At 41.4% G+C, this 14,241-nt stretch overlaps 1 protein-coding gene across 2 annotated transcripts; it reads left to right on the top strand.

Annotated features, from left to right (window-relative positions):
- Positions 1-1,973: 1,973 nt before the first annotated feature.
- Positions 1,974-13,356, top strand: prdm1b (PR domain containing 1b, with ZNF domain). Of its 2 annotated transcripts, XM_085261491.1 has the most exons (7): positions 1,974-2,135; positions 2,566-2,870; positions 6,281-6,400; positions 7,790-8,030; positions 9,762-10,681; positions 10,803-10,931; positions 11,424-13,356. In XM_085261491.1, exons 2-7 carry the CDS (start codon positions 2,700-2,702, stop codon positions 11,988-11,990), a joined length of 2,148 nt encoding a protein of 715 aa, XP_085117617.1. In that variant the 5' UTR covers positions 1,974-2,135; positions 2,566-2,699; the 3' UTR covers positions 11,991-13,356. The 2 variants fall into 2 exon arrangements, with proteins under 2 accessions (XP_085117617.1, XP_085117618.1); XM_085261492.1 differs by lacking the exons at positions 1,974-2,135; positions 2,566-2,870; positions 6,281-6,400 and adding an exon at positions 6,416-7,549.
- Positions 13,357-14,241: the final 885 nt, after the last annotated feature.

Below are 14,241 nucleotides of genomic sequence, written 5' to 3' on the forward strand. Positions count from 1 at the left end.
TTCAGGTCGCATCATTTGGTCTGATTGTCTCCGTCCAAGACAGCTTGAATAAAGCTGACCTCAGGTTTTTCTTCCACTTATCCTTTTGGTCTTGTCTGGTTCTCTCTCCCTACCTCCCTCTTCATGCTATAGGCCCAGTTCCTTCTGACCCTCAAGTGAGGTTTCCCTCACTGGAAAAAGTACATCTAAATCTTCTGATGTCCTGGATGCAATGTGTGTCCATGAGTGTGATGAGTCGGCTGGCCTGCTATTATGGAGTGCCGGGTCTTTAGCCTTTGAGCCCTGAGCCTGAGCCCAGACTGTCTGCAAATTAGAGAAATTAGCCCAGCATAGGCGCGGGCCAGTGAAAGAGCCTAAATCCTTATCTCCCCTCCCTTCCTCCTCTTTGCCACACACACTTACAGACACAGTCCACCACCACTAACCCCCACGCCACACTGGGCAGTCAAGCTGCACTCCTGGAATAGCAGTGTTGCCATATGGCAGCCAATTTACTATTTCACCGGCCAAGTTAAGAAAGAAAAAGGGGAGAGGAGGGGGGAATGGTGGACACAAACGTAGGCTCTATGGTTTAAAAAATATATATACAGCTGCATATGAAACTTTATCTTTCAGTTTTTAATGTATTTATTCATTTTTAAATTGATACCATTGAAAATTAATCCATACATTGACATTATCCTGTTCGTGATATGTTTGTGCAATTTGCTACTCATAGTCATCTTAAAGAATGTTCTTTTATATTTACTTTATTATACTTTTAAAGTTATTTTTTCAGGTTTTCTTTAGTGTTTTGGGGAGCGGGTTGCCCAAAGAAAATAAATCAGAAACTTTTTCAGCACCAGGGATCTCCTGAATTGAGTCCGGTTTTGTCGTTGTCATTGTCAACATTTAGTTTAGTGGACATTATATCATATTTGGTACATACTGTAATCACAATCATAAACCTATGTATATGTAGAACCTATGTAGAATTAGTAACTTTTTCATGGTTTTATGTTTCATGAATTTCAATAAAGTTTCACAGAAAATTTTCCATTTGTGATAAAACGGACAAAATCCCATGCAGACATATGGGTTCTATGAAATTGGTATTATGAAATCTAAGTAGGCCATATGTCCACTTGAAGAAGCATCACCTAATCTTTACTCTCCATAGAAACTGTTTTATCTCCTCTCTCCTGTCCTGTCCTGCATATGCAGACAGAACTCTGGGTCAAGGTGACTTGAGCTGGAGTTTTGTGTCACACAAACTAGATCACTGTGCGTCTGAAAGTAAAGAGAATGCTCACCAGACAGGTGTCTAAGTCTCTTTCCTGTAAGCTCGGTTGACCTGCCCTATATCTGTATGTGTGAATGAACAAATAGCGCCTAAAGCCACAACTATTTTCTGCAACTCGGTATTTGAAAAAGACAGGAAGTAGTGATTTACCTGATATGCCATATATGAGAATTGGGTATCTGTGAAAAATTTTCCATATTTAATAAAAATCAAAACCTGGTTTCAGGTTGTGCTCTTTAATTTCTGACGTGTGTTTTTCTGCATATATGTTTGTGCGGCTGAGATCTGAATGCAGGGGGGGGGGTCCTCAGTTGAAGATGTTCTAAAGTGGGATGTAGGTCAAGGCGATACGGTGGCAGCAGATTGCTCATTAAGTGCCAAACCAAGCAAAAGTCTATGAGTGTGTTTTTCAGTGGCAACAGGCCAGCCATCTGCTCTTCCTTTATTCATTCATTAAGATGCCTTCTTTCTGTGTGCGTGGACGTGTGTGAATGTGTGTGTATGTGTAAGCATTCATCACAACAGCCACTTGGTATCCAAGTGTACAACGTCACTGATGTTGTTGTCCGAAACCAACAGTTGGGTGTCTGATGGCTCAGTCACGTGACCGTAGTGGCTTGTGATTGGCCGGGGCGCGGAGCTAAAAAAGCTTGGCGCAACCCCGGCACATGAGTTTCTGGTGAGTGGCCACAGCCGAGTGGATAACCTAAGGAACTATTTGAATCTTTGAAGAAGTAAAGAAGGACTTGAGAGGCAGGAGAGAGTACATAGAGGAGAAGGCTGATCGGAGAAACAGTTAGGGGATGACATAGCCAAAGAAATGAGGATCCAGCCTTTGAATGAATGTGTAAAAGTAAGTCACAGCTTGTTCTTTTTTCTTGGTGGGGGGTGTTTCCTGTAAGAATAATGTTTGAAGATGGATGCGAATAAGAGTAAGCATAAGATGTCAGGCTGACCTGTTGGCTGGTTAAATGGAAAGGTGATTGTTGAGATGTTGGCCAGGAACAGTATCAATGAATGGAAGTAGCTGACTGAATCATGAATGACTAACAACTGGTAGTGAGTCTCAGAAAACTATGGTGGTCTCAGATGTGGTTTTGGATACCTGAACATCTAATTGCATTCCTGCATAACTGAGAAGTGAAAAGGCCTAATTTAAAACAGCAGGTTACACAAATTGATTTCACATAATAAGATGTGTTTTGCTTCATTTTTTGGGGAACTACAAAGTTCTGTTTCTAAAGCACTAAAAGCTTGTTCTCTATCCACATTTCTCTTTCCAGATCTTGAGCTTTAACCATTGTACCTAAGGCAACTTAGCTTCCCCAGCTAAACCAAAGTACTCCCATACCAAAGCAACTTCAACCAAACTTAAAGCTTGAATCTATCAAGTGTAGTATACTGTATATTGTCGGAAATGACACTGGATAGCACACCTGGAGACATGAGCGGGTGGAAGGAAGTGGACTTCGCTCTCAACTGCACCTACATTGTGCCAGACCAGGTGGCAGACCCCAGCTTCAACTTGCCCAAAGCCATGACCTCCATCCCTCGCAACCTCACCTTTGAATATAGCACAGACAATGAGGTAAGACTGAATCCCCTTTGAGGTTTTTACACATTGGATTATAGAGTGGCTAATTATGAAACATCTTTTAAAATGCAATACAATGCAACCAGAACACCATGTATATATAAACAAACCAGCCCCCTCATGCAATGCATGAAAAAGCATGTTATAAAAATCTAACAATTTACTATAACTTTGCCCTCAAGCAATTCACTGTCTTTGATGTTGTTACCAGTTTTCAGATTAAATCTTTAGTGTCTACACTCAATATTATTATTTATGTGTTACATAACATTCTGTCAGGCCATCTGCAGCGGGTTACTTGGAACAATAGCTCTGCTGACTAATGCATTCTTGATGTATGGGGTAGCCTGCACAGTGTGGTGTGAGCGTGTGTTTTGTGTCTGTGTGTGTTTGTGTAAGTGAGAGAGTGTGTCTCAATAGACAGGCCACTGGCAGCTTGAGGTCAAGGTCTTCTGACCACCTTCACTTACTTCTGTTTTGCACATGTCTCGCATTTCAAATAATGCACACCGCCACTCATTTTCTCAGGTCACAAACACATTTGTGCATAGACTTGGAGCAGAATGACAAGAATCAGCTGTTTCCAATAAATGATCTCATTCATTTATCTTTACAACTGTCATTTTTACCCCCTAATCCTCCTCCACTCAGGTGAGTCAGCCAACGCAAACACAACGTCTGGCAACATGGCTTTGATAGTCATTGTCGGTCAGTCAGCTGACTGTTGGCCACCGCTGAAGTAGGATCAATCCTTTGCCTAGGCATGTCAGCTAATCTGAACAACTATAGACCTGGCCCCCAGCGTGACTTTAAGAGGAAACTTGTTTTGTACCTGAGAAACACATCATTTTAAAAGAGAAAGCAATGTCACACTCACTTCATCTGTGCTCGCTCTTAAGGCTCAGTACTGCGATACTTGTGGTTGGTTTTGCTGTCCCCTTCCTCTTTTTTCTCCTGACATCGTTCCTCTTCTCTTGGTCTCACACTCTAATCTGTTCTTCCTCCTTCTGCAGCATTTACCGCTGCAGGATGAGAAAAGCATGAAAGCTAACATGATAAAAATCACATTGATGGCTGATTCAAATCGCCCACCCTCATTTACTGACTAAAACACAGTTACCACCGTTTCGTACACTCACACTATACCAAACTTGATTTTAGCAGTTTGCTTGTCAGTGCTTGTTGGCATTATTACATGTTGCATTTAGCTAACTAGAAAAACAAACATTTAATGAAAGAGAATTAAGCTTGTATGCACGTATGTGGGAATGTGCTCTGTCAACTGAAACAATGACAGCTGCGAAATGGGACATGAAAACAATAACGAACGCACTCTTATGACTGGAAGTATGAGGGCATGTCTTTTGACTGGTTTCCCTTTCTAAAGATGTTGTCAAGTCTTTCTCCTCAATTCTCTGCCACCAAAGTTGGGAAATCCATTTCCTGTCATAGTCATGTAAGCAGCCACTCCTTCACGTGGGATGGTGTACACACTGCTATCACGAAAAATCAGTTGGGATTTTTCCCAAGGGCGAGTGATTAACGCTAGATGAGTCAAATCAAAGTAGTCTGAAATAAAACAGTGTAATATGCCTTCAAACATGTGAAGCATATTGTTACGCACATCTACATAAGTGTCACACTTGTTTGGAGCCAGATTAGGGAGCAGTCTTAGGTCCACTATCTTCTTATTCTTATGAGTTCCTCACATGTTTTCGGGACCCCTTTTTCAACACCTCACTTTTATAAAGCATGCCAGGAAAGGCGGAGTAAGGTGAAGGGGGCACGTGGCAGATGGGGCATTAGCAATGAGTGCCAGTAAGGACGGGGTGGTGGGGGTGGCAGTGAAGGAGATGGGGAGAAGCGGGTGTTCTGGGGGGAAGGGGCAGTGGGGATTTAGGTTAAAACCAGATGATTAACTTTCGTTGGGGACAGGCAGCCGGCCAGGCATCAGGCTAACAAGCTATTTCAATAGAATTCAGAAAAGACAAGGGATTGGAGGAAGGCAGAAGAAAAGGAGGGTCCTCGTGCGGGTGATAGCGTGGCTCCACTTAAGAACGCTCTCCCTCCTTTCTTCCGTTCTTCAACACCCTGCCCTCCCTTCCCCTGCCTAGTTGAACGGAGCGGTTAAGCAGCAGCGGCAGTCCAGCGGCCGCAGCAATTTGTTAGTCACGCAACAGCAGTGAAGTACAATGTCCCTGTCAGACTGGTTCATCACATCCTGGAATCACTTCACTCGCCTCAATGGCTGTTTGACACACACGCGCACCAACATGGTCCTGCTGCTCCCACTGACCTGTTGTTTTTCTAATTAACTGCTTAAGCATGATTTGCATGATGAATCGCCACAAATGCCCAGGTGCTTGTTGCATTTTTTTTGTCTGTCATGTGTTGACCTTCATATGGAAGTCCATGAAAATCCTCGAGGGCCAGCTTGAGTTAGAATTTCTAGATGGCAGGAAGACAGTTTGTGTTTATGTAAGGTTGAGGATGGGGGTGGCGGTGGCGGTGGAGGCTAAAAGTTTCAGTTAGGGGTCGTTGGTTTTTTAAGAACTGAACATGAAAGTTGCCTGTTCTGCAGATACGGCTTCTTGATAGTGTGTGTGTGCGTGTTTTAGTATGTTTTGTAAGTCTTACTCTTGTATTAAATATAAATAACAAATCAGATCACACTGTGCCATATCCAGCAAGGCCTCGCAATAGATTTTTTAAACTAAATTTTAAAAAGCAAAAAACAAAAAAATAAAAAGGTACATCAATAGACTAAAAATGACTCAGTTACTGATTACGACCATTACTGCAGAACACTACAGGCTCTTCTTGGAACATACTGTACATTATGTGTATGACGTATGTATTCAGGAGACGCTAAGACTTGAAACTCCTATAAGGAGTCAGAAGCCTGACTCATTTCCACACATATGGACCATTTCGCAACCATGGGTAACAGGATGAAGGGTTTTAAAGAGTGAGCAAAATATGTCTTCCATCTTTGTTTGCTGTTGGCATTTTGTTGACTTAAAACTATAAAAGTATTAGTATTATTGTATTAGTGGTGGTTAACAAGACATCTGTATTTCTGTCTTTCCTCTCTCTCGCTTTCTGGTGTTTGTGAGGACAGTGGGTCAGAGATCAGTAGAGTATGTCAGAAAGAGTGTAATACCCTTCATTCGTTTAACTCATTAGAGTTGAAAGTGGGTCACCTTGTGGCTCCAGGAGCTGTCTGGGTTAACGTGACAGAGTGACAACAAACGGGCAACACGGGCCAACAAGCACTAACCCTTACATGTAAACAATGAATAAATAAGTAATTAATACTGTTTCTTTATAAGTGCTTGAAAGACTTGTGTTGTAGTATGTTTGTACATGAAAAACTCCAATGATTTATTTGTCCTGTTTTCCAGGTGACAGGTGTGTTCAGCAAAGAGTACATTCCACAAGGGACTCGTTTTGGCCCTTTGCAAGGAGAAATCTACACCAAAGACAATGTACCCAAGCTGGCCAACAGGAAATACTTCTGGAGGGTAAGGGAAACCACATGCTTTACAAGCTTTTTCGTACACTGACGTTTAAGCATAAACCAACCCACTGGCAAGGTACTGCTTAAGAAGGGGAAAGTTTCGAGCCTAAATGTGAAAAAACGAGACTGGGAAGAGACAAGAAATTACTATGGACAGGTCTTTGTCTGTTATTCATGAAAAAAAAAAAAAAAAAAAAACAGAAAACACTGGTTGCTCAGAGGGAGAAGTTTCACATCAAGTCTTTGTCCATACGTCAATAGGGGAAAGAAATGCGTTCACACAGATTGCACTGCCGCACAGAAGTTTTGGTCAAAATTTTAGAGGAAGTTGTGACCGCCGGTGGCACGTAACAGTGGATTGGAATGCTTACACAGTCATGAGACTCTTACCGGCACTGAAGCCCTATGCAACATGTGTCACATGCACAAAAGATAGGACTATTTTTCATAATCCACATGCACATATTCACAGAATCCTTATCTTTCCACTCGTTTTAAGTTAGATTGTTCAGATTTGCTTTCACAAAGTAATCCTGACTCAGCTTGTGTCACTTAGGAAATTTTGCATTGTGCTGAGTCAATTCCCATAAGGAGTTTTTACTGCCATGCTACGTATTTACCTTCCGGCTTCACTTCCTGTAAACCTGTAAGGGGTGTTCCTTAACCACAAGAGTGAAAGTCGCCGTTCCACGGAAGTGATTATGTTATCGGCCGCATGACACAGGTGCATGACATGTGCAGACGTGCTGCCAAAGGCATGCCTCGCGTTTGGCTGGCTGCCAGCACTTTTACATTTCGCTTGCTTGTTTATTATCACAGAGCAGCAGATGTGTCATCTTCTTTACTTTTGAATTACGGGATCGTAATTAACTTTACAACACGAATTTATCCAACAAATGTAATTTACTGAAACCACCACCAAAAGAGGACTTGATAGAGGTGGCAAGGCAAGCGATAGAGAGGGAGAGAGACAGAGAGAGAGAGACCCCGCCCACTATGTCTCAAAAGCAGTACATGCACTCAGCACTCAACACATTCAAGACTGTAGCTTTCAGCACACACAGAGGAGAGGTGTAAGGCACGAACCAAAGGAGCAAAATACTGTCACTGATAACTGAAGAGGATACAGGATATTTAATTGCCCATGGCAGAGGTGAATATTTTTACTTTAAGTTTTAATTGTACTTGAGTTTTTTGATATGTTTTTTATTGATTTTTTTTTTTTTTTACTATTTAAGCAACATTCCAGCACTGTCCCAATTGATGACCACTAGAGTGTTAATATATATATATATATATATATATATATATATATATATATATATATATCAATCAGACTTATCGCATATGTGAACATGTGATTTTACCTCGTCTTCTTCTTCATCTTGTACAGATTTATAGCGGTGGACAGCTCCAACACTTCATTGATGGCTACGATGTCCACAGGAGCAATTGGATGCGCTACGTCAACCCTGCCCGCTCTCTTGCCGAACAGAACCTGGTGGCATGCCAGAATGGACGGGACATTTACTTCTACACCATCCGCCCTGTGGAGCCCAAACAGGAATTGCTGGTCTGGTACAGTCAGGAGTTTGCCCAGAGGCTCTGCGGCCAGCAAGACGATATCAAACAGAGTGAGTGCAGCAGGAGTGTAAAATCTTTCTACACGGGACACTGATAGTTTTCCTTTGTAGAACTTACAGTGGACAAGCTTAACTAATATGCTGAACCACCGGAAGCAAACCGCACTGTCCCTTATTACTTCCTGAGATGTACGTTGTTGAAAGTATAGTATAGTGGCTGATTTGTGTTTTGATTTGGCCTTTACTTTAAAAACTTTTTAGCGGGCCTATGTTTCATATAAAGAAGTGAAAGGAAGTTGATTACCAGCTGTAGCGGCGACGCAGGACAATGACTTGAAAACGACTTTGGTATATTTAGGCACAATATCCAATAAAGTGACAGATTTAGATCAGTGCAATGAGTAAACAAGTGTCACGAAGACTGTGCGATAACTCTTATCAGTGAAATTCTTTCACTTCAAAGTGAATGAAGACACGTTATTCCATTCCTTTAAAAAAAAGGCCTGACGTCATCTCTTTTACCAACAAACAAGTTAGCTGATTTGATTCTTTTTCTTTCTGTTTGACTTATACAATAGTGGGCTGAATTTTAAAAAGATCATGGGGAATGTATGAGCCACACGCAGACGAAGCACATCTCCGCCTTTTGTGAGATGTTTGTTATTCATTGTAGGATTGAAGGAAAGCAAAAGTAATCTCAGGTGTATAATGGCTGGTCAAAGTACCTTAGTGAGTCACCGGTTTTCAACTATTAGTAGAACATCAGGTCTTTCCCTCATCACCATAAGAGACGAGGGTAAGTCTGGTGATTCATTCCAACTGGATACACAAACCTTGTCGCCGTTCTTCTTGGTGACTAATGCTAAGGCAAGGCAAGGTATTATTGCCTTATTTTATCATCTTAGGTATCTTGAAAGCATTTACCTTCCTTTTAGTCACAGGCCAGAACTGTTAAGTGTTGCGTGCTAGATATTCCGGGACTTGATTAAACGTATGCAATCAAGTTTGACAGCTAGTTTTCTGGAACTGGTTGCCTATGCTTTCTGGCATCAATGAAATGCACAGAATGCTAAAAATTTCTCAAGGCCATTTTAATCAGCTTGTTTTTAAAGTACAATACAAGCTGATCTAAAAAGCTTTTGTCTCTATAAGCTGATGCCTTCTAATTTGCGTTTTATTGATGTAAAACACTATAAACACTTTGGCAAATTGTTGATAATAAAGTTATGCAAAGGAGCCGTATGAGTCACTCATACTTTAAGTATAACTCACATAGTGAAATCTTGCAGTAGCTGAGAAGGGCTAATTTGGACAAATAACATGCGTGGAAATGCCATCTCAAAACAAAGAAAGCAAAGGAAAAAAGGAAGAGACGATTCTTTCTTTTTTTGTGTGGTCTGTACGGTAAGACAGCTGCTGTATACCCAGAAAAGGTTTTACAAACGAAACTCACAGTCTTGCTGCCCATACATGACACATACAGACTCCCCCTCACTTTACCACCAACTCTTTCTCCCACACCAAAAGAACTTCAGTGATTGCCGAACAGAAACCTGTCATCTATGATTTACACATCATGTCAAAACCGAAACTACTATCATTTACCATATGAAGAAGCACCTTCTGTGGGTGGATGTCCCATAATGCCTGTAAAACATGTTTGACTTACACAACGAGCATTATATTAAACTGACTGCCTACGTTTTTGCCCTCTGTTTGATGTGGTGATTTCATCACACACTGTTAAAAAGCTAAATGCTTGTATTTATTTTTCTGTGACAGAATACACGAGTAACAATGAAGACCAAGAGCATGAGTATGTGAAACAGCACTTACCTCAGCAGACGTGGCTTAAAGAAACAGCAAAGGAAGGGGTAAAAGAAGGGAAGGACAGTGACGCAGAAGAAAAGATTGATGTGGAGATGTTGGAGAGAGACACTCCACCTGACACACCTGATGACCAGATAATTGACTTCAGCAAAAAAGATGAGCAGGACGATAAGGATCCAGAAGGAAGGGGCATCATTCCTTCCCCTCAGCTGGAGCACAGAGAGCCCAGTCTGGGTCTAAATCATCCTTACTTGCCAGATCACTACTCTACATTCCCAGCTCCACACAGGAATCTTCCTCTTCACCTCCACGGGCTCTATGGGCACAGAGAAGGCCTGGTGTCATCTTACCCCCCATTACAGTCCAGACCTCTCCAGCCTTCTTATCAATTCCTTCCTCCCTACAACCCACATTATCCTCGCCTCCTGCTCCCCCCATACTCTCCTCCCTTTCATGGGATGCTGTCATCGAGAGGCTCGCTCCAATACAGCGGCTACCTCGGCGCTGACGGACTCCCGTATCCCCCTATCGGCGCACCTAATCTTCTTCCAGTGTCTCTCTCCTACACCCCATCTCCACAAGGAGGTCTGAAAGAGCTAACACCAAATATTTCCCCACCGAGAGGAGCCCCAGCCACTCCAGAGCTCTCCCCTCCCGCCAAGCCCAACAGCCACTATCAGTCCCCTGAGCAGTCCCCCTCTGGCTGTGAGGAGGCTATGAACCTAAGCCTGGCTACAACCAAAAGCAGCACTGCACCACGCAATGGGCCTGGTCACAAATCCCTGCCCTATCCACTGAAGAAGCAGAATGGAAAGATCAAGTATGAATGTAATATCTGCTCAAAGACCTTCGGACAGCTGTCAAACCTCAAGGTAACAACATTAACTTCATTTCAATAACTTCCTATTTTTTTAAGCTAAACTTTACACTTATTACTGTTGTTCCTCAATACTCATGACTTCTCTTTGTATAATTTCTATCATTTGTCTCTAGGTTCACCTCCGAGTGCACAGTGGCGAGAGACCATTCCAGTGTAACCTATGTAAAAAGAGTTTCACTCAGCTTGCCCACCTACAGAAACATCACCTGGTCCACACGGGAGAGAAACCACATGAATGTCAGGTATGTTGATAATCCTAACCTTTGTGTGTTTTTTTATCTTCCTTTTTACGTGCTTCATATGCAAGCTCTTTACTCAGAAAATGTTACTGTTTATTGTTTAAACCCGAGTCTTCACTTAAGAAATGTTGATGTAAAACCGAGAGTATGAGAGACACAGAGAAACTCAGTGTGTACACAAAACAGGTAACCGCTTTCTGACTCACATACCTTTCTGGTAATGCAGTGTCTATTTGATTTTCACCGAGCCACAACCCAGTTTGTCATGCGACAGCATCTTTATGCTTTTGTTTGCTTATGTGACACTGTGGGTGTGAAGTTTGTTGGATGGAGCTAGTTTTACCCAGAGAACTGGAATAACATGATCAATCCCGATACCATAATATGACATCATTTATCAAAGTTGAACCTAAACACAACTAGGTGGTTCACTTTAGAATCAGTCATGTGTACGTTACTCACAGAAGTGCTGACCTTTCACACCATGTGTTTCAGGTGTGCCACAAGCGCTTCAGCAGCACCAGCAACTTGAAGACGCATCTACGACTACACTCTGGGGAAAAGCCTTACCAGTGCAAGCTGTGCAACACCAAGTTCACGCAGTACATCCACCTCAAGCTGCACCGCCGTCTCCACAGCAGCCGCGACCGTCCCTACCGCTGCCAGCTCTGCGCCCAGGCCTTTTTCCACCATTTCTCTCTCTGCATCCACCAGCGCAGCACCTGCCCAGCTAACTCCAGCATGCCTGCCAATGTGCACATGAAAGAGATGGTGGAGCGGTTTGATGCCAGCCAAGAGGCAGACGCGCTCACAGAAGCAGCATCAGCGTCTCAGGTTGGGGAAGCCGTCGAGCACTGGCTGGCTCGTACCTTAGAAGGTGAAGGAAAAGAAGACCAGAAGGAAGCCACCATGCTGCTAAAAGCTCTGACTGCAGCTATTAATGCACCACTGACACCCATGACCCAATCGGCACCACACCACAATCCCCCTCTCGCCTACCAGGAGAGGGCCAGCGTTGTTCATCTCCACAAACGGCCATCTGTGAAAACAGAAGGACAGTGAAAAGGAATATAAAGTTGAACATACAGCATATAATCTACCAAGAATATGAGTGTCACCAAATGAAATCTCCTATTGTGCCATACGAGGCATAACAAGGAATATTAACTTAGCCAATCCAATGAGCACAACACCAAAAGAAGAGCATTCCAAAGACTGGGTGATAGTATTCAGTGATTGTACTTTCTCCCAAACCTCAGTTAAAAAAGATAAACATGGGAGGTGTTGTTAAGCTGTGAAGTATTTGAAAACCCTTTTACTCAGGTAGACGATTGTTTTTTTGTGCTTTAACTTATTCCTTTTTTAAATGCCATCAGCGTTATTTATTTAGTTGTCTCTTAGTTTGTTTTTTTCTAGTAGTATTATTTTTGCGTGTTTGCGTCTGTGTGTTGACGTTTCCAAAGAGATTTTGAGCTCTTGGTAAGACCGCAAATGGACTCAGGAACAACAACGTGGCACGAACCTGTGGATGAGCCTTCACTTGTTATATTGTACTGTGTGCGTTATTTTACTTTGTCAATCAAAGGCAGGACGCAGTGATAGCACAAACCAGCTCCTAATATTGTCTGCGATTGTCTTATTTATTTATGATAAAGGGAAACTTGATGTGTCCTGAAACTGCTGGGAATAAGCATTTGCCAAAATTACAATCAAAAAACATGAATATGTAGCAATATTTTCACATGGTTATTTAACTCATTTTTCCATTCTAAAGAGATTCAGTCAAAGCATTATTCACCTTTTCGATGATTACTTGCCAACTTGGATATCAAAGACACACCGTCCTGATCAAACCATAATGTAGCCAAAAGAAACAAAAGACAAGATTCAGTGTAAACAGTTATTTAAACAGGTTCCTCTGGAAACAAAGAGGTTTCATCTTTCTTACAGCTTTTTGTTGGATTCAAACGTTTTACATGTCTCTTACACAAAAGTTTCACTCCAGATGTTACTGCAAAAAAAAAAAAAAAGAAAAAGAAAAAGAGCTTCATCCAAATCTTAACTGAAACATCGGTACCTCATTCAGCAATACAAAAAAAAACAAACAAAAAAAAACTATGTGCAAACAAAGGGGCACAATTTTCCAGCTTTTTAATACTTTTGTATTGTGGCACTGTAATAATAAAGCAGCAATATCTGTATGCTTTTGCCTAAAGGTAACTAGGAACCATTCTTTAAAACTTTTACTATTGAGTAATATACTTTTCTTTGTTTTTAGTGCTTTAACTGTACAGTATGTTTGTTTATGTAGTTTATTTTTGCAAACAAGTTATGATATGTTAAGAATTTATATGTGAGAGACTATTTTGATGATACTTTTATATTTACATGATGTAGCACATTAAAGCTATTGTTTCTATACAGCTCATGTTTTCAAGTGCATTCATGCCAGGATAGCAAATTTGTGTGTGACTGCTTTTGAAATCCAGTGATCGATTGGGCTTTCTGTGATAACGCATCAATACACACAATGCAATTGCCAGATTTGACAAACACCAAAAAGGTCACATGAAACTGGTCAGAACATAACTTCAGATAATAATGAGACAACTATAAACAGGAGTGCTGCCGAATTTCAGACAGGTATTTATTTAGCTTTTAACGCCTGATTCATGTAGCTGCAGGGCAAATTTGCTTGCGTTTGTGTATTTGCACTGTTTTCTTAGCACGCTGTGCCTCAACGCTCTTGGCCAGTGATCTAGAAATACAAATGCATTCTTCTCTCTTCAAGTTAATCTGATAAGAATTGAATCCATTTAATCAACATAATTTAAAAAACTGAGATCATTGTCTAGTTTTGGAACAGTGTTATCTGTTTGGAGACATTAGACCTGTTTTACAGGTTTATTTTTACTCAAAAGTGACTTCCATTCACTGTGTCTTACTGAAAATTCACTTTGCACAGTCCCAGAAGTCTAAAAAGTTTTTTGTGGGAATGTATTTTAATGTTTAAATTCCTAAATTGTGTACACCCATATTCACTCGCTAGTAATCTGATTTAGCACAGGTTTTCTATCAGGTGACTTTCCTGATGCAACTGGCCCCTTTATCCAGGCTTTGAATGAGCATTAATGTTTAAAAAAAGAGCAATAAATAAAGATGAACAGGTATAAAATCATGCCCTACTGACCAATCTGTTCTCTTGAAAACAGTATCGCCATTACTGAATGATCCCTGAGACCTCTGTGCACAGCTAGTATAGGGGTATAGATTTTTATTGCCATACCCCACCTTTATTTATAAAAAAAAAAAT

This window comes from Mchenga conophoros, linkage group LG22 (assembly GCF_057382185.1).
Source record: "Mchenga conophoros isolate Kocher_MC1m ecotype Shallow Benthic linkage group LG22, M_conophoros_male_GT1.1, whole genome shotgun sequence".
NCBI lineage: Eukaryota > Metazoa > Chordata > Actinopteri > Cichliformes > Cichlidae > Mchenga > Mchenga conophoros.